Source organism: Arvicanthis niloticus, chromosome 12, assembly GCF_011762505.2.
Source record: "Arvicanthis niloticus isolate mArvNil1 chromosome 12, mArvNil1.pat.X, whole genome shotgun sequence".
NCBI classification, from domain to species: Eukaryota; Metazoa; Chordata; class Mammalia; order Rodentia; family Muridae; genus Arvicanthis; species Arvicanthis niloticus.
In genome coordinates this window covers 21777795-21803404 of record NC_047669.1, presented here as the reverse complement: position 1 = coordinate 21803404, position 25610 = coordinate 21777795, and the positions used below count along the sequence as shown (strand labels likewise).

At 48.5% G+C, this 25610-nt stretch overlaps 1 protein-coding gene across 1 annotated transcript in view; it reads right to left on the bottom strand.

Moving 5' to 3' along the window:
- Adcy5 (adenylate cyclase 5) overlaps positions 1 to 5847 on the bottom strand; it is a 146827-nt gene extending 140980 nt beyond the window's left edge. The window contains exon 1 of the mRNA XM_034515086.2: positions 4560 to 5847. Coding sequence (XP_034370977.1) covers positions 4560 to 5696 — 1137 coding nt within the window. The 5' untranslated portion in view covers positions 5697 to 5847. The remainder of the gene's footprint in view (positions 1 to 4559) is intronic.
- Positions 5848 to 25610: the final 19763 nt, after the last annotated feature.

Here is a 25610-nt window from a genome sequence, read left to right as displayed (position 1 = left end):
CACAAAGACCTGCGATCTTACTGGCGCATCAACTTAGACTGACAGTGAGCATCTCCCCAATTCAGTAGCAGATCATTCTGACCTTCTGATAAATGTCACTAACAGGCTCCTCCACACCCTCCCCCCAGATCACCGATTTCACCCCCTAAGAGCTAACAAAAGACCCCCACCCCCAATCCAGAGGCCTGTTCAAGCCCTGCCAGAAGCCACGTCTACTCTCCTCTAAGTACCCTGTCCTAGCTGCCTGCAAAAGGAAAACAGAATTGAAAACAATTAGGAAAATAGCTAGCAAATGCAATTAGCCCGGAGGCTACTTGAGGGGCGACAAACAGACCCTCCTCTGTTCCAGACTTAAAGTCAACCCTAACTCCAGCCTGCAGACTTCACTTGTAGCCAGGTAGCCCTTGCACAGAAATACAAGTGATGAAGAATTAACTGGTGGAAGACAATGCTGGGCCTACAGGGTAAGTGTGTCCCCTTCCATGTGACCCAGCAGTAGCGTACTTTGAGGAGGCCACGATGACCAATCAGAAGGCCTCTGGGCCATGTTCCAGAGGGAGGAGGCAGCTTCTCAGCAGATATTATAGTGTTGTGGAGCACACAGGCTGCAGGAGCATGGGGGCAAGGGAATAGATCACTCAAGCCCAGCCCCTAGGCTCAAAGATTAAATGAAAGAGAGGGTGCACCAGCCACTCCCTGGGGAGCTCAGGTCAATAATGATAATTCGTTATCATTAGAATAATGAGAAAGGTAAGAGCCCTTGGAAGCCAGCCCAAAACAAGCAGGTCAGAGCTGCAAGGATCTCCTCTGAAAGGCTTTCCAGCCACCTCAGTACCAGTCAGTCAGACAGACTGACAAACAGGCAGGCAGGCAGGCAGGCACATACACATATGCTTGTCCCTGGGCAGCCATGGGACTCCATTTCTAACCTACATCCTCATCCATCCCTTACCTCCTTGAGGCAGACATTCACACGTGCTCAGTCACAGAACATCACCCACTCAGTGCCTGTGCCATTCTGATGGCTGGAATAACTGGTGACAGTTGTCAGTTCAAACAGGTACAAAAGAAGACATGCAAGAAACCACTAAGCTTAAACTTCTCCCGAAGGGGCTGGGAGAGAATAAGGGTGAGGAGCTACAGCAGATAGAAGTCCATGGGGATGGGTATCCACTCTGCAAGCTCCCTGAGACACACACAGGGTCAGAATCTTCTCCCCAGAAGCCACGCTGGGGAGGTTTAGTGTGGCTACAAAATAAAAACACCCCACATTTGAACAGTGCCCCTACTTCCCAAAGAGCTTCTCCATTCATCTCACTTCCTAAGGTATCTCTGGGAGGAAGAAATGACCGTTTTCTGCAGATGAATATCTCACCCCCATAGGTCCCAAGGACATTGTCTCCAAAATATTCTTTGACAGCCAAGCATGGGTAATAGTTGTGGGAGCATGCTTGTTTGTGTGTGAGTGCACACAGAGGCTTTATGTAGCAGAGTGGGATACAGTCAAACAAAAATGAGGTTGCCATGGCAACAGGCTCCAGCATCATTGCAGCCTATTAACACAAGTGAGGAATGTGTTTGGCAGATGCTCGAGTGTTATTTATGGTATGGGTGTAGCAGAGGGACCTCTAACAGGCAAAGGAGGAGAGAAAAACCAACCTATGACGCTCCTACTGTACCCCAGTGAGGGGATGAAACCATGACAGCCAGACACGAGCACAGAAGAGGCTGAGAGGCCAAAGAAGGCAGAACTAGCTGAATGGTCAAGGAAAGGGTAGGTGGACATATATGCACAAGGGGTGCTGGAGTGGATGGAGGAGAAAGAGGAAGTGAGAGGGAAGGAGCAGGTGAGGAAAGAGAGACGAAGAAAGGAGCACTCAGTACCACCAAGGGGGGCCCCTGCACCTCTAGTCTTAGTACTCTTCCAAGTGAAGACCAACATGTTAAGAAACCAAGTACTTCCCTAACCAAGCCATGGATGGAGCCTGCACTCAAAGGGGCGGGGCAAAGTACGCAGACCAGATCATGCTGAGAGCCCCAGGCTATAGGAGGGTAGAGGTTAGCCTTGCAGACATGAAGGTTTACTGTCAGCCTACTTCATGGCCAAGACTGCCACAGGGCGGAGAGGAAGGAGGTGGGGGTGGGGAGTGGAGGGCATCAAAGCTTAAACACAGAGCAGGTTCACTATCACCACCTGTCCTGGGTAAGTGTCTTCCTTAGGGAAAAGAACTTAGCATCTAACTGGTCACCCTCCGCCACCTGCTGCTTTAGAGCAATCTGAAGCAGCAGGTCCACGACTCTTCCCCCATCACCCAGCACAGTTTTTTGCTCAAGACAGACACATTCTGGGTCATGCATAATCTGAAAGGTAAAGTCAAGTACAAACAAAAACAAAGGTGCAGTTTTCTCAGAGGCCAAACAGAAAGAAAGTTTGTGCTCCCCTGTCTTGGCCCATTCCTATTGAGCTCTGCTAGACTTAGAGAAGATTTAAAAAATAAATAAATAAAAGTTAAGTATAAACCTACTCCAAAACCTGCAGCCAATGAAAAAGTCTAAAGACCACAGTGGGAAAAGAAGCCTGGAGTGTGGAAGGGTGGAGTGGAGTGAGAGGGAAGCAGGGTTAGCCTGAGGAACTACCAGGGAAAGTCCATCTGGCAGACAAGATTCCAACAGTCTGTTCACTCTAAGGCAAGGCTTGGATTTATCTCCATCTCCAAAAGCCCATGTTCAGGACTGCCTTCCACTATTGTCAGACCTCAGGTTCTCAAGTCTGGTACTGAGAATACCTTGAGCTATCCTGGAAACCTCCATTGCCACACACAAGCCAAAGGCTCTTTCTTCCTTCTAAAGAAGAGCTATGCCCACCCCACACTGACACAACACCCATCTGAGGCGGTAGCTTCATAAACAACAGTGGCAGCCCTTTCAAACAATAACCATATCTTAAAAGATTGCTCTCAAGTTCAAAGCTGATCTCTGAACCTCACCCTTTGTGATACCAGATCAGAAAAAATGAACACTACCATCCATTTAACCTGTTTCACTTCCCTGGAGCCCAACCAAGCTGGTGAGAAGTTACTAAATCACTACTAAGTAGCTGATTCATCTGGGGCAAGGGGAGAGACAAAGAGACAGAGATGATAGCCCAGGACTCCCAGGAAGTCATGTAGCAAAGTCAATGGGTGGCAGAGAAGAACAAGTTTTTCAAGTTGCCTTTGGGTCCACTTTTAACCAAGCAGGGAAAGAAAACCCACCATGGCCATGAGAGGAGATCCTCACAAGAGGTGAGGCTCCACACTGAGGATACTGGGAGTAGAAGGGGCATAGTCAACCCTAAAAGAGAAACTTGGGACCCAGAGAGGTCCTTCCCAGTCACAGCGCCCTCTCAAGAGCCAGAATCTACAGGACTATTATTCCCTATGGGTGAGGATGTGCTCAGAGAGCACAGGAGAACACACCCAGAAGGATGCAGCAGTCGACGGGATCAAAGTCTGGGAAGAAGGGAGAACTGGAGAGGAGGGAAGCAGTAACAGAATTCTGTTAAGAGGGTCCATGAGATGAGGCACGTACCAAAGGAGGTGTAGGAGTGTGTGGTGCGGTCCAGTGGTGCGGTCCAAAGCCACACTCACTCACTTGCAAGAGCCCGATTGATGCTCCAAGTTAGCAATGTACAAACAGACAGGTCCCGTAGGGCTCACAGGCTGGGACAGAGAACAGGGTGTGGATATTAGGGAGACTGCCTCACCCTAGGGTCAAGCCTGAGTCACCAGTTAACCAAGAATTGTAAGCCTGATGTCCTTCTGAGTCCAAGGTTTGCCCAACAGGTCCCTTTAGGGATATAAAGTTCCTGCATGGCAACATCCAGGAGTGTCCATTGGAAGGGACTGTGATGCCCAGCACAGCCAGAAAGGGGATGGTCATCACACACATCTCAGCAGCTCCTTCCCACCTGTGCTAAAGGCAGATCTGTGGCTTGGGTCACTTTGGGAAAGAAAGCAAACTTCATCAGTCCTGCTTCAAGATCTCAACAACGCCTGCCCAACAGCCCAGTCTCAGGGGGCAGAGTTATAGACTCCTCCTTAAGACTGGGCAACAGTCTTTCACAACGCTGTATCCAGGAACTGGCTAACAAACCCACAGAGGAACTCAGACTGCTAGAGGGTCCAGCTACTTATTTTGGGAGTGTTGTTTATACCGGACCAGACGTTCTGAGAGAAATGGGGACTCTGAAAATTTCTCAAACCCTCCTTCTTGCTTAAGCTGGCAGTTGTGACTACTATGGAAAGTGTTCTCTACCAGGCCAAAGCACCACAAGCCTTAAGAAGTAGTCTTTAGTAGATAAAGAAGCTAGGCCTGGAAGGCACACAGTGGAGTGTGACCTGAAGCCTTGTCTCTCTGGTTTGGTTTGGTTTTGTTTTGTTTTTTTTTTTTTTTGTTTTTTTTTTTTTTTTTTTTTTTTTTTTTACCACTTTTAACTGGTATGGACCTAATCCCTTTTCTCCAACATCAGGGCAGGGCCTGCCCACCCCTCAATCAAGTGTAGTCAAGTGGATCCCTACCTGTTTGAGCAGAAACTGGTCCTGGGCGTTGGTATGCAGAGAGATGGCCAAGTGGAGAGCCGACAGAAGCACCCCACTGAGCACCGCAGCCCTCATGCGCACAGGCAGCAGGGTGTAGATGGTATAGATGAAGAACACGGTCCACCAGATGCCCTCGGAGGCGCTGCGTGGCTGTGGCAGCAACAGGCCCACTACCTGGACAGCCAGCACCACTGCAATGAGCGCATAGCAGGCCAGGCCCATGTGGTCCTGGTGGAAGGCTGCACGGTTGCAGAGCACGGCCATGATAAGGATCACGCCCACAGCAGCTGCCAATACGGCCAGGTAGGCTATCTGGAGCGGAGGCCGCGCCGCATGGAAGGCCAGCATGACCAGGCACACGAGCACCAGCACGGCCATGAGCATGGTGAGGCTGCTCTGGTTCAGGCGGAAGAAGTAGCGCTGGTACAGACGCTCCAGTTTGTCGGACGGGAACTTCTTAGAGCGAAATATCTGCAGCAAGGCCAGGCAGCAGGCGCCCAACGACAGCACCGCGCCGGTCCCAGAGCCTGACGCCACGGAACTGCCTCCATCTTCGGACTCGTCTCCATCCTCGACGGTGTCCGTCCCCGGCTCCAGCTCCTCGGCCGAGCGGCCTTTACCTCGACGCTCCTCCAGGCCCAGCTCCACCGAGCGGGGGCGCACCTCGGTGCCACCTGCGGCCGCTGCGGCCGCCGCCGAACTGCCGCTGCCGCCCGCAGGGGGCGCCCGGGTGCTGCCCCCTCCAGCCGCGCCCCGCCGCTGCCGCCTGCTGCCGCGACTGCCGTCGTCGCCGCCGCGCTCCTGCCAGGCGGACTTAGAGCGGAAGCTGAAGCCGAAGCCTCCGGCCAGAGGGTCATCACCGCTTAGTGGAGGGTCTTCGTCGTCGTCGCCACCCCGCCAACGGCTGGCCAGGCGCTGCTGCTGTTGTGGGGTCGCCGCTCCCCCAGATCTCTTGGTGGAGCCGCGGGTCGATCCCCCGGGGGCGTGGGGGTAGCCATTGGCGCGGGAATCGGCTTCTCCCCACGCGGCGCGATGCTCCGGGCCTCCCCGGGGCGCCGGCGAAGCCGCTGTCTGTGCAGCGTAGCCCGGGGGGCTCACGCTTTTGGAGCCGGACATCCCCCCCTCGGCCTCGTCGTCTTCTTCCTCTTCCCCCGGGGGCCGGGCCGGGGGTCTCCAAGGAGAGGGCGGACGGCCAAGCAGGGGGACCAGGCTAGGGTCACACGTCGAGGGAGGCCCGGGGCCCTGCGCAGCAGCGGGACATCGTGGCACCCCCGTCCTGAGCGGTGGAGGACAACAGGAAGGCTAGCGGGGAGACAGCGCAGCCCCGAGGTGAGAAGTAGCTACAAATCAAGAGTCCAGAGTCCCAGGTCCGAGACTGAGTTGGCTCCGAGCGGGGACAGTGGGGACAGCTCTGGCTGCTGCGCCGCGCGCAGAGATGTCCGGACTCCTGGCTCGCGTCGAGCTCGGGCCGGGAGTTGAGGAGCAGGCGGGACGGAGAGGTGTCCTTGCGGGCGGCGCCTCTCCGAAGCTGGCAGTTCCCGGGCGCGGCGCTCGCGGCTTCTGCCTAAGCGGAGCGCAGCGACTCTCCCAGCAAGGTGGCGGCGAGGGCGGCTCGGCAGGGGTCCCGGCACGGAGACGCAGCGGGTGCCCTTTGCTCGCAGCGCACTGGGAGCGACTGGGAGGTGCAGGCTCCTGCCAGCATTATTTTCTTACGAGGGGTGGGGAGGTGGGATGGGGGGTGGAGAGGACGGGGGAGGGGGCGGCGGGCGGAGCAAGAGCTCCGGAGCCCTGGGGAGGAGGGTCCTGGAGCCCGGGGGGGCCGTCGCCCGCATCCCCCACCTCCGGAGGCGCGAGTGGGAGCGTGGCCCCCGCGAAAGGCGAACAGAGCCTCCGGCGCGTCCGCGCAGGGGGCGGGGGCGAGGACCGGCTCCTGCGGTGCGGCCCTTCCCCTCTCGTCTCCTCCTGTCCCCCAGACCCAGCAGGCTGGCCCGCGCCCGCAGGTCCCGAGGGCTGAGTCGCTGGCTCCGCAAGCCCCGGATTCCTCGCTGCCGGCGGCTGGCCCACCGTGGCCGGGCGCAGAACCACTACGCGGAGGGCGGAATCCGGCGCAGCGCCGCCGCCGCCGTTCTGCCCCAACGCAGGCGGGCTTCTCCGGGGGACCACGGCATCCAGCGATGGAGGGCTGCGGCTCAACAGCAGCCGGCCGACAAGGGCCGGCCGAAGAGCCGCGGCGCCCCGGGGGCGCTCCCGAGGGGCCCGCGGGAGCCCGGCTCCGGGCGCGCCATGCACGCCTCGGGCCCTGCGCCGCTCCGGCCGCTCGCGCCGCTCCTCCCTTCTCGCCCGCTCGCCGCCGCCGCCGGAGCGCCCTCCGCATCCCCTCCTCCCGTCGCCTCCCCGCCCCCCACGCCGCTCGGGCCTCGGCTCACAGCGGCGTGGGGCCGCCTCCGCCCTCTGCCCTGTCGCCGCCCGAGTCCTGGCCCCAGCGCCCCGCGAGCATACTCAAGCCCGGCCCGGGGGCCGCAGGGACCCCCGCTCCCCTTCCTCACCTAAGATTTTCACTGCGCCCCTCCCTCCCTGGTCCTTGGAGCCGGGTCAACCGGCGGATCTCTCGTTGGACCTGGGTAGCGGGCGATCCATCCCCGGCCGGGTCCTGCGACCCCAGTCCTATCTCCCCTCTTTTTATTACCCTTTCTCCCCCACCCCCATTCAGCCCAACTTCAGCTACGGTGCTGCGCCCCCCTTCTCTGGTCCGGCTCTATTGGCCGCTTCCAGAGCTGTCAGACTCGAGTCCGGCGCTCTTATTGGGCGATTCTGTGGCCCGGCGACGGTGCCAACGGAGGGCGCGCCGGGTGGGGGGCGCCCCGGCCGCTACTGCCGCAGGGAACTGGAGACAGAGTCTCTGGAGAGGACGGAGGGACCCAGAGCCAGACCCGGAAATGAACTAGGGAGATGCAGAGACCGAGGATGTCTGGGCACAGAAAGACGGCGATGGAAAAGATGGAGTTGCTAGCAGTGGGTGAGGCCGATGCAGCCAGGGTGGGGCGAGCAGGACCGCTTTGGAGCGTAGTTACTAAGAGGAAACACCACCGACAGCTGTGGGAACACCTGGCGTTTATAAGGAGCCCTTTGCCTGTTCATGTTTTAAAGCCCATTTGGTTCTAGTAACAACCAGGGGCTATGATGGGGACAGGCCCTGCATAGTTATTTCCCGTTTGTAAATGTGGAAACTGAGGCTCTAAGAACTTAGCCAACTTGGAATACACCGCACAGGTCTCCTAAGCCTTCAATGCTAGGCTGGCTCCCACACCTACCCAGATGCTCCCACGGCCAAGCTAGAGTCTCCTTGTCGGTCAGAGAAGCAAAAATGACTCTTTATTCAGGAAACCCTGAATAAAGGCAAGGTTGGACAAGAGTAGACAGCTGAGTAGAAGACCTGGGTCTGTCTGGAAATGTGCATCTTCAGTTCCCTTGAGCCCTAAGCTGTCCCACCGGAGTTCTGGCAGTTTTGCTTGGGGAGGGTGACGCATGAGCTATCAGCCCCTTCAGCCTTCTGCCCTCCTCCAAAGTTGACAAGAAGCCTAGAGTCCAGATCCTCCTCTACTGGTCATCTCCTTGGCGACTGAAGCTAAACCTTACCAGAGCTACAAATCGGGAAGAGAGAGAGAAAAAAAAAAAAAAACAAAAAACAACAACAAAAAAAAAAAAAAAAAAAAAAAGAAAAATTCCAAGGGATCTGACTAAATGGGACCTTGAGTAACCGTCCAGTCTTTGAGTAATCTATGATTAGCTAAGTGGTAAAAAGCAGCGCGAACCTAGCCAGCAAACCCCTATCACGTTGGAAATTTGCTAAGCGCTGTACTGTGCTGGATGCTACCAGGAAAAGATGAGCAGACTGGGCCTGGAACTCATAATCGGGGAGGGAACAGAGCTAGCCAGCCTCTCCTGCTCAACCACTTTCACTATCCAACAAGATTCCAAGAGCTTATAGGTGTACAGAAAAGAAAAAAAAAAACGGTCATTTCCCACTGTGAGTGCCAAAAAGATTCTGGGGGTGCAATCTGGGTCCAGCAGGAAAGGAAGATGGACAATATTTATTAAGCTTCTTGGTACTGTAGGGATATTCTATTGTCAGTGTCAAAAGCCAGTAAGAGAAGAGATTTAGTTGTGATCTTAATTGGCTTTTCTTTGTGATTTGGGAATCAAGCAACAGCTCATTCTGTGTAATAGACAGAATGATCTGATGAGCTACGCAGAAGCGCTTCGGCTTTCTAGACAGAAAATGGCTGAAGAGGCAGAATCAGAACAAAGAGAGCATAACTCATTTCAAAGAAGGTGAAACCAGAGCAGGACTTCCTTGTCTTGTCAAGGCTAGTATGTCTGGGAAGTTCACACCTGCATACTCTCTCTCTGCCCCCTAATTTCCTGGAAGGTCAGATGGATAACAGTGTGTCCTGGGCTGGGACTTGGGCAGGAGTGCTTCCATTTTTGGTTGGGTCTGTTGAGTCTGGTGAAGGATCTCAGTCTGAATCAGTGACCTCTTGTAAATTTTGTTCAACAGTCTTTAGGGAAGAATTACTCCAGCATAAAGATGAACAGGTTTCCAGAATTCAGCCATTGTAGCAAATATGATGTTTAAGAGACACTTGGGACATAGGCAACTGCATGCACAGAAGGCAGGTAGGCAGTGGGATTACTGGGCAGCCTTGCATCCTTGAACCTGTTCTCATTCCTCCTCCTTCTCCTCCTTCTCTCTCCTCTCTCTCCTCCTTTTCCTCCTCCCCTCTCTTCTCCCTCCCCCCAACTCTTCCAGTCCTACTAATTGAAACTAGGACTTGTAACATAGTAGCAAGCACTCTCTACTCTGACATCTTTCAGTTCTCTCCAATTACAGTAATCATTTTTACAACAAAAGCTGTGTGCGTGCCACAATAGTGTTCATGGTTTTTTTGTGTGTCAATAAACAGTTCATTTATGATATTCAATTTAAAGACATTCTCGCTATGTAAATCAGGCTGGCCTTGAACTTGTAATACCCCTGCCTCAGCTTCCTGAGCACTGGGGTTACCACTACATTGGGCTAATATCCCTTTTCTTGTTGGAGTAAAACTCCATTGTATGAGTATATTGAAACTGGCATAAGCAATACTCTTCTGTTAACCATTACTCACTCACGTGGTCATTTATAAAATATTCTCATTCTTTTACTGTTAGGAGTAATAAGCATTTTGATAGATAAATCTTTACATGCATCCTTAGTTGCAGCCTTGGGAGAAATTCCTACAAGTAAATTTGCTCAATCAAAAGATGAGCATAACATCCTTATGATATTCAGAAGTCTGCCACCAGCCCTTGACTCGTGAGGTACCAGCTTGCCCTTGCCTTGGATGCTCTTGGGGCATACCTATACCTGATTCCTTTTATCTAAAACTTAGGTCATCTTCCAAGTAGCTTGATGCTCCTTGTGCTTTCTCACAGACAGTGGAATGACTATACCTGAATTTGTTGTGAGTGGTGATCTGTCCATATCTGTCTCTTCCTCCACAGCCTCATTACCACCTTTGTCCAGATGGTCCCCTCCTTGCCTAGACAACTTCTGACCCACTTTATCTCATCCTATGCCCTCTGAAAACTGTCCACACAGTAGCTTTCATCCCTGACCACTTTCCGTATTACTTGGCCCCTGGACTGCCCCATAAGATGATGTAGACACTATCCCTTTCTTCTGCAAGTTATCGACACCTGGGGGAATCCCCTTTTAAGACTCCTGTACCTGCCCTGGGGCTGGTAAGCACTCCTACCTCCTCTGCTCCCAGAGTACCTTGCTTACCTCAGCACATGGTTTGGACATCTTTACAGACCTGGCTGCACAGTCTGCAAAATTAGTATTGTTTATTCTGTACTCAGTGCTAAGTCTGGTTCCTGATACATAGTTGTCCACTAATGAGAAGGAAGGGGTCTCAAGTATGAGTGTGAAGGGAGCTTGCTATGGTAAGTGAAGATGGACAGTTGAATTGGATGCTTCAACACAGTACAAAGAAGTGGTTTTGAAGACAAAGGGGAGGGCAGGCAGACAGCTAGCCCAGCAGTTAACAGCATATTTTTGCCCATGCAGAGAACCCAGATTCAATTCCTATCACCTACAATGTGGCTCACAAGTCAACATAACTTCAGTCCCAGGGGTCTGACACCTTCTTCTGTAATCTCTACAATCAGCAGGCTCTCGTGTGTACGTTTTATACAGGCAAGCACAATACTCAAACATAAAGCAATAAACCTGCAAAATAAGGAAGTGGGGCTACGGAGATTCTTGCTGCCCAAGCATGAGGACATGAGTTCAGATCCCCAACACCCACATAAAAGCCAGTCTGTAACACCAGCCAGCTTAGGCACAACACCAAGTTCCAGATTCCTTCAGAGGTCCTGTCAAAAAAAGAAGATGCAGAACACAGAAACAGACATGGAGATCACCCTCTGGCCTCTACAGACGCATGCACTGGTAAAGCACACACAAGCATTTGAAGACAGGAGTGCCCTGGTGTTAAGAGGCAACCTCTGGCAGTGAAAAAGGACATCTCAAGACCATAGGCAAATCAGAAAGCTATTTTGGACCACTGCCTGGAACAGTCTGAGGCAGTGTTCCCTGTGTGAGGGGGGAGTCCTATAGATGAAGAGATTACTCAGAAAAGCCAGGACCACAGGGTGGAAAAGCAGTTCCTAAGAATGCCCAAGCTGGGGGCTTGAGACATGCCTCAGCGGTTAAGAGCACTGACTGCTCTTCTAGAGGTCCCGAGTTCAATTCCCAGCAACCACATTGTGGCTCACAACCATCTGTAATGGGATCTGAAGCCCTCTTCTGGTGTGTCTGAAGATAGCGACAATGTACTCATGTAAATAAACCAAAAAAAAAAAAAAAAAAAAAAAAAAAGAATGTCCAGGCTGTACTATGTCCAGGCTGTACAGGAGAGGTAGAGGACACTAGCCTAAGGCCTCTCTGGAATAATCTCACACTTTGCCATTGGGAATCTCAGCACTTGTTTGCCAGTGCACCAAGGGCCTTTGAGAAGCCTCTCTGTAGTCAGTTCCATGTTTGCAGTCAGATCCACTGTCTTAGTTAAGGTTTTACTGCTGTGGACAGACACCATGACCAAGGCAGCTCTTATAAGGACAACATTTAATTGAGGCTGGCTGACAGGCTCAGAGGTTCAGTCCATTATCATCAAGGCAGAAACATGGCAACATCCAAGCAGGCATGGTGCAGGCATAGCTGAGAGTTCTACATCTTCATCTGAAGGTGAACAGGAAGAGATTGGCTTCCAAGCAACTTGGACAAAGGTATTAAAGCCCATGCCCACAGTGACACACCTACTGCAACAAAGCCACACCTCCTAATAGTGTCACTCCCTGGACTAAGCATATACAAACCATCACATCCACTCTGGCCATCTACCCCTTATGTCTCTGTTACCCTTCAGGACTTCATTCTACACTACACCTGACTTCTCTTTTTCAAAGAATATGTCTACTTTAGAATCAGAATATTAGAATGTAAGTGTTTTAGAATATGCAGTTGTTTCTAGAGAAGTCAGTTCTGTTAGCATTCTCTTACTTACAAACTCTTTTACCCACTCAGCTTAAAATCCCATTAGTAGAGGGTCATACTTTGGGCTAACACACACACACACACACACACACACACACACACACACACGAATGCAGAAAATCCAGAGACAGAACATAGATTAGTGGGTTTTGAGGCCTAGGGGAGAAGAGAGCTGGATAGTGACAGCTCATGGGCAGACTTAGGGTTGATGAACATGTTTTAAAATTAGATTATGGTGATGACTGTATAACTCTGTAAATATACTAGAAACTAGTGATTACAGAATGGGATCTCTGGGGAGATGGCTCAGTGGGTAAAGTTCTTGTTTCTCAAACATGAGTGTGAGCATTTGATTTCCAGCACTCATACAAATGCTGGTTGTGGCAATGCACAACTCAGTGACTGGGGTGCACGTCATGGTGCCACAGCTCTGTCTCGGGGGCTGGAGAGATGATCAACACTGAAGGGCACTTGCTGCTCTTCCAGAGGACTGGTATTTGCTTCCCAGCATCCACATCAGACAGCTCATAAATGACCTATAACTCCAACATCAGGAGATCCAACATCCACTTCTGGCCTCTCAGGGCATTTGTACACAAGTGTATTTGCACACACATGCACATAGGCACACTCACACATACAATAAACTACCTCTTGAAAGTTCTATCTCAATACAGTAGTTAAAAAAAAAATAAGTGCAAGTGTTCTTAATCTGTTGAAGGATTTGGGCAGGACTGTGGGGCTGAAAAAGTATAAGCAAGCTTGTGAATGCCTGTTATCAGCATATGCCCTGCCCTCAAATGCCCTTAATACTTAGGAGCAGGGAATCTGTGAGGAAAAGGAAGAAGAGAAGGCTCAGAGCCAAGCAAAACTACAGTATTGGGAGAGCAATGGGTAGTCAAGTGCAGGAATGAAAAGCCGTTAAGAAAGAACTCAGAGTCAAAACTGAATTTTCCTAGGCTAGTGTCATTTAGGAAGAAAGAACATCAATTGAGAATATGTTCCTACCAGATTTACCTGTAGGCAAGTCTGTGAGCATCCATTCTCTGGATTAGTGATTGATGTGGAAGGGCCTAGCCCACTGTGGGAGTGCCATCGCTGGGCTGGTGGTTCTGAGTGCTATTAGAAAGCGGGCTGAGCAAGCCAAGAGGAGCAAGCCAGTAAGCAGCATTCTTCCATCAGCTGTGCATCAGCTCCTGCCTCTAGGTTCCTTCCCTGACTCCCCTCAGTGATGGATTGTGATGTGGAATGGCAAGGTGAAATAAATCCTTTCCTGCCCAAGTTGCTTTGGGTCCGTAGTATTTATCATAGCAATAGAAACTCTAAGATGCCTAGCATGCCTGAAGCTCTAAATTCTACCCCCAGCACTGCATGAACCTGACATGATCCAACATACTTGTAATCTTCAGTATTGGAGAGATAGAGACAGGAAGATCAAAATTCAAGCTCATCCCCAGCTCACAAGAAGTTTAAGACCAGCATGGGCTAGAGACCCTGTCTGAAAATAAAAGAGAATGTTCTCTTCTGCATGTTTTCAGGAGACCTGCCTCAGATTGAGTTCTTCAAAAAGATTTAGAAATTCTAAGAACCAAGGGCTCTTTCAAGCATGTAGGGCAGAAGGAACTTACCACCTCCTAAGGGTTTGAAAATTGAATCTGTAAAAGAAACTGACAAGCTGAGTGTAGTGTTTCAGGCCTGTAACCCCAGCACTCAAGAGACTGAGATAGGAGGTTTGCAGTAAGTTCAAGGCTAGTCTGAGCTACACAATGAATTCCAGGCCAGCCTAAAGAAGATAGTGAAACTTTGTCTCAAAATGAAAACTAAGGGCTAAAGTTAAAGGTGGTAACATATGCCTTCAATCCCAGCACTCAGGAACCAGAGGCAGGCAAATCTCTGAGCCAGCCTGGTCTATAGAGTCAGTTCCAGGACAGTCAAGGCTACACAGAGAACCTTGTCTTGGGGGAGGGGAGGAACAAGAAAGGAAAGAAGTGAGGGAGGGAGGAAGGGAGAGAAGGAGGGAAAAGAAAAGAAAAAGGAGGGGGGACAGGGACAGGAGTGATGGTTCAGTGGTCAGGAGAACTGGCTACTCTTGCATAGGACCTGGATTTGATTCCCAGCACTCATATGAGGACTAACAACTATCTGTAACTCCAGTTCCAAGGGATCTAATGCCCTCTTTTGTCATTCCCAGGCAAAGCACCCCTATACATAAAATTAACACTTTGAAAAATAAAAATAGAACAGGCAGATGAATAGGAGAACAAAGCACACATTTTTATTCATTCATTTATTTATTGGAGACAGGGTTCTCATGTAGCCCAGGCTGCCCCCAAACTCTTTATGGAATAGAGTGGCTTTAAACCCCTGATCCTCCTGCCTCAACCTTCCAAGTGCTGAGATTGTAGACTGGACCTACTATTCCTACCTGTCTAATTTTTTTTTTTTCTTTTATGTTTCAGAACCAAATCCTGAGCCTAGGGCATGGTAGATAAAGGCTCTACACCTCTATGTTAGTCTCCCAGCCCTGCTGGATACACATTTACTAAGAAAACAGTCATTCATAGTATGAAATGCACACAAGGGGTTAAACAGTCTCCTCACAAGGAAGAGGGACTGGGACCTAACTTTTAGGAGTGAGAACAATGTCCGGTCCAGGACCAAATTCTTCTGGCTGCTACTCTAGTTTTTCTTCCAAGGAGACTGTCTCAAGGTAGCCTAGGAACTACAGAGGCAGCTCCTGCTCCCTGTTAGAAGGGAAGTGGTAATGACTGAGGACAGAATGCCAGGGAGACCTGAGGTCAGAGTTAGTTCAGAACTCTCATCTCCCTGTAGCATCATACTTTAAGGAACTATTTCCTGAGCGCAACCAGGATGCAAAGGATCTTAATGATTACCCCACGCCTAGTTAGATAGAAATGACAAACACATTTTCAGTGCAAGCCCTATGCTTCAAACTGGCTGATAGAGGGATCCATTTCCCCACTCCTCCCTCCCCGCTCATCCCCCATGTAGGGGTAACAGTTAGGGAACTGGATGTATCTTTGTGTGTACCTAGTGTCTTAGTCCATGGCCACAGATGCTTTCGGTCCCTTGGAGCCATCCTCATTTTCCAGCCTGTGGGCAGCATGAACTCTAAGAAGTCAAGAGAGAACCTAGATTTTCCCAAACTCCAGCCTCACCTTTAAACTGATAGGCCTAGGGAGAGCACGAACCCTGCAGAGCTCTGAGCAGAGCTTGGAAAAGCCTGATAACAGCATGATCCTGCACGCTCCCAGGTGTTGACATTTGCATTTTAATGGAGGCGGATAATGCCTCCAGCAAAAGGAGTGACTAATAGGTTGTTCCAAATTGCTACTGGAGGTAGGTGGAAGACCCTTTGTCTCCCAGGACCTATACAAGACCCTGCATCTCTGCACAAGGCCAGCAACCAAGGTCTGCCCTTGAACTCCAGAGCCCACCACATTCTTGCTTTGGCTTTGCTTCCCCCTGAATCTCTTCCTCCTAAAAATCTGGAAACATCCACATGATGAGTCATTGATTCTTTCAACTCGAGCTGGTTACCCACGGGAAGAGAAGACTGCTAGGTACCACGGACTTGGGGGAGCCCAAGAAGCATCAGAAGATGCCTTCCCAAGAAGTCAGAGCTGAGGGAAAAAACTGGAGATAAAGAGCATTTGTTTCTTGATCACAAACGGGCTATGCCACGTAGGCCCAGCTTTTCTATGTGTCAGGGTGCTCTAGAAAAGCTTAGAAAGGGGTGTTGTGTTAGAATCTCGGCTCATCCAGACAGATCACACCGGACCAGTACGGTTCGATGGGAGAGGTTTATTGGGGGGGGGGGGGGGAGTGATGAAGATGAAGGAGCAAAGAGAAAACGAAGTTCAGGAGGGTCTGCTTTTTATCTGGGCTGTGCAGGTAAAGGTGGAAGGTGAACCAGGTGAATACTGGGAATGCATGGCAATTGCCATGGCAACAGATGTGCGGATCCCTGTCGCCTATGGGTGACGTCACTGCCACTGCTGATTCAGAGATGACCTGCAAACGTAAAGCTGGTTCCTGACTCTAACGCTAGCTCCTGATGCCAACAAGGGGCATATGTGGGAGCCTGAAAGTGTTCACAGGAGTTAGGTATAGAGGCTGTTGAGGTAAAAAACACAGTTCTCATCTTAAAGGGATTAAGAAAGAGATAGTTTATTATGGAGCCATTTTGAGTGACCCCACCCAACCCAGAAACATTGATTTAGGTTGCACCAAATTTCATGTCCCAACATGGAAGTAGTTTCACAGTGTTTTTTTTTTGTTTTTTTTTTTTTTTTATAGTTTTACAGAACAAAGAAAGTCATAAAACAAGGCAAGTTTAAAATGCATTGCTGGTTACATGTGGTATTTTCAATGAGAATGGTCCCCATAGGCCATATATTTGAATGCTTGGTCACCAGGAAGTAGAACTGTTTGAAAGGATTAGAAGGATTAGGAGGTGTGGCCTTGTTGGAGGAAGTAAGTCTCTAGGGGTGGGTTTTGAGGTTTCAAAAGCCCAAGTCAGGCCCTATCTCTCTATATTTCAGTCTCTCTCTCTCTCTCTCTCTCTCTCTCTCTCTCTCTCTCTCTCTCTCTTTCTTATTTTATATCAGGATGTAGAATTCTAAGCTACTGCTCAAGCACCTGCCTGCATATTCCAATGTTACCAACAATGATGGTAATGAACTAAGCCCCTGAAACTGTAACCCAGTTAAATACTTCCTTTTATAAGAGTTGCCTTGGTCATGGTGTCTCTTCACAACATTAGAATGCTAAGTCAGGCAGATACAAGACAGGAGGAGCTACTTTATAGGCCCAAAATGTTTTTCAGATAACATGATATCCTTAGTTCTTGGGTTGGCTAAAGCTAGTGTTCTGCTAAGTTAGTAGCCTCTAGGAGGTTTTTATTTAATTATCACAAGATGTTAACTCCAACACAGAGTGGGGCAAGGTATGGCTGTTCCAGAAGCTAAAACTAGTCCACGATAAAGTAATTAGCCTCTGAACCTGCAAAATTCTAATCTCTCCACAGTACTGAAGTTCTAAGCAGTCCGTCAGTCTCTGCAGACACACAGACTCATCCTACAAGTCTTTTGTTCACAGCCAGACACAGCTTCTGTCCAGGAATCTTTGTTTACAAGGCTGATTCATAACATTCCACTAATCACAAGGACCAGAAACAATATGATCCCATTTGTATAAAATAACCAAAAGAACCAGATCCATGGAAACAAAGTAGACCAGAGGTTACAGAGAAGCCAATCCATGGAAACAAAGTAGACCAGTAGGTAGTTACTTCAGGCTGGAAGACAGGGAGTCCATCACTGTGAGTACAGTGGAATGCTGCTGAAAATGGTTTTAAGATTATGATGATAGCTCCACAACCTCATAAATATGCTTAATAAAATTAATCAACATACATTAATTGGGCCTAGTTTATGGTGTGTAAATAACTTCTCATTAAAGCCATTTAAAATAGGGGAGGGGAAGTGGGGGATTTTAAAATACTTCCAAAGTCCTTCTTCACAATTATAGAAGGGACATCCTGAGTTCTTAGTCTTTTCCTGCCCAGAGATCCATTTTTTAAAGTTAGTTAGTTAGTTAGTTTGTTTTTACTGTCAAAGCCTCTGACATGCTTTAATCTGTTTGCTCTGTGGAACAGAATCCCTGAGGCTGAGGGAATCTGTGAAGATATGAACTAACGAAGCCACACCTGTGTTGGAAGAATCTTCAGACTGATTTGAACTTCGTGACTGGGAAAGGTGGACAGCCCCAGATGAGGACTCAACTCTGTTGAGATGGTTTTTATCCCTTTACTAGCCATTTCTCACCCACCTTTGAATCGGACCTCACCTTTTGTGACCATTCGATAAACCTTTTGAGATGTGTTAGTAGTTAGCTAACTCCCACCGACCTTGAAGATAATGTGACCAGATAGGGGGTGTCCCTTCATGGTTGCCAGTTGATACTGGGAAAACTGGGGTCCCCTCTTGGAGTTTTTGTTGTTGTTTGGGTGTGTTTGTTTTGTTTTGTTTTTTTCATCTCATAATGGGCCTTTATCACTACCCTGACACTAAGAATGCTACAACATCTGAAACCTACAGAAGAGACTCTCCCAAGCCCTCACTCATCCCTCCACCCCACCTCCATCCAGATCTCCTATTCTGAATCTACTCGATGTCCTTGCCTATTTCTTTCCCACTATGTGGTGAGCGCTTTGATTTCTGGCTTTCTTTTATTCTGTGATCATCAGATAACCTCTTTCATGATGCCATTCAGAGCAGTCTGGGTCCGTTCTCACAGCGCTTGGTTACTCAGATTCGCCTCAGAATAAACTAGATATTGTTCCTTCTGGAGCAAGAGCCACATTTTGCATTGACACAGAAAAGAGATTTATTTCCCCCACAGTTTTGGAAGCTGGAAATCAAAATGGCTGACACATCTGGTGAGGGCCCATGCTCCTTTAACTCAAGTGCAAGGAGGCACATTTGCCATGTGCCTTTCATTCATACAAAAAGGCATTCATTCATTCGTTCATTCATTCTTCCTTTGAGCAAAATAACTCCCATACCTCCCAATACTGCTGTTCAGGGATTAGTATTTTAGCGTGTGAATTTTGTGGAGGCATAATCAAGCCATAGCAATATATATGTACTACCCCACCTCTGTCTCTCTGTCCTTCTCTCTCTTTCCCCCCCAAAGCCCACCCCCGGGTGTCTTGTTACAATCACCCAGGCTAACTACAATCTCTCTATTCTACTTCCCCAGAGTGCTGAGACTATAGGCATATGCACGTGACTCTATATACGTTCTTTCAACTTAGAAAATACATAATTTGTGAAAGTTGTTATAAATTTACTAATTAAGCTAAATGACTATAGTTTGCCAATCTCAATAAGAAGAGTGGTTTTGTATCAGTGGGACAGTTTGTTCACTAGGCCTACATTCTGGGCTTTGTAATTCTCTTTTGAAGTTTTCTTGGTGTCTTGAGATCCCCAGTCCCCAGGTTTAGAAGCCTGCCCTGCTTCACTCAGACCTGTCTGGTTGGGCTCCCAAGCCAGGCTAATGCATAAAAACTCATTATCAGAAAATCTGATACCATGCCCATCCCAGGATATTGCTGCCTCTTCAGGCTGCTCAGCCAAAATGGCACCTTCCCTCTTCCCAAACCAACTGAGCTTTGCTGAGAGTGGACACAGCACGGAAGCCAGCCAGAGCCTTGCTAGTTGGCAGACACTCGTCTCAGACAAATGTAATTAAAGGCAGCAGCAAGTAAGTGCCTATTAATTTTTCATTAGAAAAGTCAAAGGCAACCTTCTTGGAAGACAGCAACATCGAACTTCAGGTTTGGTGATAAAAGACTGGGTTTCCCCATTGTGGAAGTGCCGGCTCTGAAAGTACACACTTAGGCTCACACGGAGAGCCCACAACTGCCTTAGTAAGCACAGAACGGTAAGAATCCGAGACCAGGATACTGACCTCTTCAGAGGTCTTTCTATTCTGCTTCCTGTGTTCATTTATTTCAATGATTATTGTGTGAACCTGGTGCCGGATACCAGCACCCTAGACTTTGTCTTCTTAAATTATGCTTACATATCACTTTATAGTTTGAGCCCTATTTTAGATATTGGGAGGGGCAGGGTGCCATTAAAAGCTCTCAACAGAGCCTACTCCTTAAGATGGGGCTTTGGGGGACATATTAGGAGAAAAGTGGAGCGGAATTGGGGGAAGGGTCGGTTTTGGCGCTAAGGCTAGCTCATGTGGGGCTGACACTGCCGCTATCAGCACATGTATCCACACAGAGGTGACTTCGGGGATGAGCTCTAAACTGGGAGTCAGAACAACTGGAAAATCCAGCTTGCTGAACTCCCTTCCCTAGGGGAAATAAAAACATCTTACCCCCCTCATTAAGGTCTCAGTGACAAACTGAGGCACGGATTCCTTCAACGTTCATTGGGTAAAAACAGTGAGTTTGTTTACTGGCTTCCTTACAGAGCATAGGTGAGGGTGTTGCCTACTAGAGTGTAAGTGCTTCCCCAACAAAGCCTATACTGGAAAGTCCTTACGCAGTGGGAATGATACCCATAGCCACATAGATGGAAACCCCACTCCTGTAGGCTTCCCCAGTTATACACGCTGGCCCCTCCTCAAGTCCCCATGGACACACGGGTAGTGGGGAACAGCAGGAAGCTGTCTCATGCCCCTCCCCATTTCTCTGCGAAAGGTGTGAACTGTCAACAAGCCCAGCTGGGATGATCTTTTGCAAGCGGGGACACAGCTGCCTACCCCCAAGATTGTGGTTGTTTGTCTTAGAGGGATAATCCTGTACAACATAGCTCTCCCTAATTCCAGCTGTGCGGCCTCAGAACTGCCGAGCCAGCGAGGATACCTCCCGTGATGACTTGTTACCAGGAAAAGTCTAACAACAGAAAGTCCTTTCAAATGATGTCAAGTGGGAAACGTTCTTAATAATAACGAACAAATAAATCCACTCTTGACAGATGGGAATGTTTGTTATCTAGGCCGGAATGAGGTGCAGTTCTGGATCTCCAGCGCTTGCATACATTTATAGAGGATTGTGATAAATATTTTCATGTCCATGCTGCGAGTGTAGCCACCCCTCTAGTAGCCTAGAGATCTGCCCTTTCATCTTCTGTGTTCAAAGCAGGGCCCCCAGGGCCTTGCAGATGAAGTCTCTGGTTATAAAAGCCCTTCTTGCTTCCTGGACGCTGACAGCCTGCAGCCTGCCTGCTATGCCTACTGGCGAGCTGTGCTGTGTCCTCCTGCAAGCGTGGGTGGTGATTAGAGGACCTGGAGGGGCCAGAGTGGTGCTAAGTGTTCTTTCTCCTCTCGGTGGCCTCTCTGCTTAGCCTTGGAGTGGTCCTGCCCAGGCTGAGCACAGATGACTCTGCCTCCGTGATGAGCACTGGCAAGCCAGGCTGGGCGAGAGACTGCTGGGGCTGGCTGACCTTCCCCAAACCTAGGTAATCTCTCTCCCTGGCAACAGGCTGGGCCACTGAGGGACTGTGACAGATTGCAAAATCCTGGGGCTGGGCTTTCTAGAATTACTTTCAAAGAGAGAATAATATTGATTCCTCACATTTGCGTCGTGGTTTTTTTTTTGTTTGTTTGTTTTGTTTTTTTTTTTTTTTGGAAAGCAGTCTTTCAAAAACTGTCCAAGGAAGGGGTAAGTCTGGGATTGCCTGATGGAGACTGAGCCAGGTGCATGAGGAGAGACCTCTGCTTGTTTGCTCAGTAACATGGAAAAGATTAGTAGAAGTAATCTCCCTCACTGGTCTAAGAGAAAGAAGAGCTCCACAGAAGCGAGAGAAGAATTTGACTAGAATTTTTTCTTTTCATCTTGGTCATTGCAAAGTAGAGAGAGAATGAGGGTGAGGGGCCTGAAGGTTTACCGCGTGAACTTGAGACCCTGGCATAGAGACACGTTGGATTCTCAGTCTCACTGCACATATGGGAAGATGCACTCATTTGCATATTGGAAACAATGAGGAGGAAGAGGAGGAAGAGGAGGAAGAGGAGGATGAGGAGGAAGGAGCACAAGGCATGAGAAAAATGGTCGTCCTTTCCTAAGGTTCTTTTTGTTAAGGATCTTTGAACAAATGAGCAAATTCAAGAGACTGGTATGGATGGGGACAGCATCTGATGCCAGGAAAGGCTCATCAGGATTTAGATTTTCAAAGACAGAGTCATTAACACAGCCTAGAGGGACTGCCTGCAACCCATTGGCTGTTATTATAAAGTTTTATTGAAACAGCCACATTACTTATTGTCTCGGCAGCTTTTGCACTGCAATGACAGATCTGAACAGCTGTGAGAGAACTCATAACCCATAAAGATTAAAGTCTTTAGTATCTGATGTTTCCGGTGGGATGGGGGGGGGGGGTGTTCCGAACTTTGCCTAGCACCATAAACCAAAAAAAAAAAAAAAAAACCCTCAAAATTTTCATTAGACCTAAATGTGAAATGTAAAACTTCTAGAGCAGACAAAGCACATCTTTGAGTTAGACAAAGATTTCCTTGACAAAACACTAAAAACACGGTTTATTATCTTTTCTAACTATTCAATATTATTAAACACTTTAAAGTTTTATTTGTTTAGTGTAGGGGGCACACATGCCTTGGAACACATGGGGGTCAGAGGTCAACTTGAAGGAGTCTATCATGTGAGTCCCAGGGAGCAAACTCAGGTGGTCAAGCTTGGTGGCATCTGCCTTTACTTGCTGAGACATCTCGCTGGTCCTCAATATTGCCTGACTGTATGTCTGTGTATCATGTGCATGCAGTGCACACAGATGTTAGAAGAGGGCGTCAGATCCCCAAGTTACACATGGTTATGAGATGCCATGTGGGTGCTGGGAGTTTAATCTGGAAAGAGCAAACAATATTCTCAACTGCTGAGCCATCTCTCCAGGCTCCTTCACATTTTGTTAGACTTTATCAATACAAAATGCTTGGTAGCCAGATCCAGTGGTTGTACTCGCTAGTTTTATGTCAACTTGACATAAGCTAGAGACATTAGAGAGGAGGTCTCAGGTGAGAAAATGTCTCCATAAGATTGGTTTGTAGGCAAGCCCAAAGGGCATTTTATTAACTAGTGATTTATGTGCGAGGGCCCAATCCATTGCTGGGTGGTGCCATCCCTGGCCCAGTGCTCCTGGGTTCTATAAGAAAGCAGGCTGAGCAAACCAGGAAGCAGCACCCTCCATGGCCTCTGCATCAGCTCCTGCCTCAGGTTCCTGCCCTGTGTGAGTTCTTGTCCTGACCTCCTTGATGATGACCGGTGATGTGGAAGTGTGAGCCAAATAAACCCTTTCCTCCCCAACCTGCTTTTCATTGTGATTCAACAAAGCAATAGAAAACCTAAGTCCACTGCTGTGATCTTGGAACTGAGGAAAAAACAGGGAGGTCTAGAACTGCAAAGTGAGACTCTATCTAAACCAACAAAAATACCACACACACACCCCACATACATACCATACACACATACATACACACACCACACACACACACCCCACATACATACCATACACACATACATACATACCATTCACACATACATACACACACACACACACACCACACATAGATACCATACACACATACATAATACACACACCACACACACACACACCCCACATACATACCATACACACATACATACATACCATTCACACATACATACACATACACACACACCACACATAGATACCATACACACATACATACATACACACACCACACACACATATATACCACATACAAACCACACAACCCCACATATACACCACACACATGCACACATACCACATACACATGTACACATAAGCACACATGCACACATACACACACATGCACACATATACACACAGGCATACATACACATACCACACCCCACACACCACACACATACCCCACAAACCACAAACACACACCACACACCACACATGCACACACACATGCACACATACCACAAACACACACATACTACATACACACACACCACACATACCTCACACATGCACACATACCACAGACATGCACACATAAACACACGTGCACACATATACACACATGCACACATACATACACATACCACACACCAAACACACACATACCACATGTGCATACACACACCACACACACCACACACACCATACACACATAAACTACACACATATCACACACACCACACACACATGCACACATACCATAAACACACATACCACACACGCCTATACACACACACACACACACACACACACACACACACACACACACTCATTCACACACACACCAAAGTTTCTTTTCAGAAGACATTTTTAGGACAGGAGAGATGTCTGCAGTCAGAACACTGGCTGCTCTTATTTTTGTTGTTTGTGTCTCTTGAGTCATGGTCACTCTGTGTCAGTGGTTCTCACCTTCCTAATGCTACGGCCCTTTAACACAGCTCCACATGCTGTGGTGACCCTAACCTTGAAGTTATTTTCGTTGCTACTTCATAACTGTAATTTTGCTACTGTTATGAATTGTAATTAACTGTCTGTGTTTTCGGATGGCCTTAGGCAACCCCTATGAAAGGGTCACTTGACTCCCAAGGGGGTCACGAGTCACAAGTTGAGAACCTTTCCTCTATGCAGCCCTGGCTGACCTCAAATTCACTTTGCTCTCTGCCTGCACAGATCAAAGGAATTCACCACCATGCCTGGCCTCTTGCTTCTCTTCTTGAAGACCTGAACTGGATTCCCAGCACCCATGTCAGATGGTTTAAGTGAGAGGCTGGGGAGATAACTCCATGTTTTCTGTGTATGATTTCTCCAGCACCCACACAAAAAGTAGACACAGTGACACATATTTGTAAGTCCAGCTCTGGGGAGACAGAGACAGGCCGATCATGAAGTTTACTGGCCAGCCAGCGTAAGCTAGTCAGTCATCCCCAGTAAGAGAGCCTGTTCAAAAACAAACAAACAAACAAACACCAAGCTGGACAGCTCCTGAGGAACCACAACTGAGGTGACTTTTTGGCCTCTGCACATGCACCTGAACATACACTCTTGAACATGTATAAAGACTGTTAAATGAACAGTCAGATTGTTATGAGCAAGTCACATGTGTGACAAGGGTTTGCAGGACCCACAAAGAAATTGCTAAACTCAGTAAGAGAGAGAGAGAGAGAGAGAGAGAGAGAGAGAGAGAGAGAGAGAGAGAGAGAGACACGCCAGCAAGATAGACAGAGATATATAGATCATATAGATAAAATGAAGTCATAAAAACCTATTTGACATCATCTGTCACAGGGAAAAGCAAAGCAAGCCACACGTGAGACCCCATGCACATATTAGAATCCAAGAGGGAACATCCAAGGGCTAGACAGGGCAGGAGCCACTAGGATGCTTATCCATCACTGACAGGAATGGAAAGTGACACGATACAACCACTTTAGGATACAGTATCACAGTTTCTTAAAAAGTTAAGCATATACATATGATGCAATCTACTCATCTTAGTTAGGGTTACGGTTGCTATGATAAAACCCCATGACCAAAGCAACTTGGGGAAGAAAGGTTGTTTGTTTGATTTTTTTTTTTTCTCAGCTTACACTTCCACCTCACAGTTCAGCATCACAGGAAGTCAGGACAGGAACCTGGAGGAAGAAGCTGATGCAGAGGCCATGGAGGAGTTGCACTCTGATGGCTTGCTCAGTCTACTTTCTTATACCATTCCAGGACCACCAGCCCAGGGGTATCCCCACCCACAATGGACTAGTCCCTCCCACATCAATCAGTAATTAAGAAAATGACCTACAGTCGTGCCTGACCTTATAGAGGCATTTTCTCCATTGACGTTCCCTCCTCTCTGATGTCTCTAGCTTGTGTCAAGTTGACATAAAACTA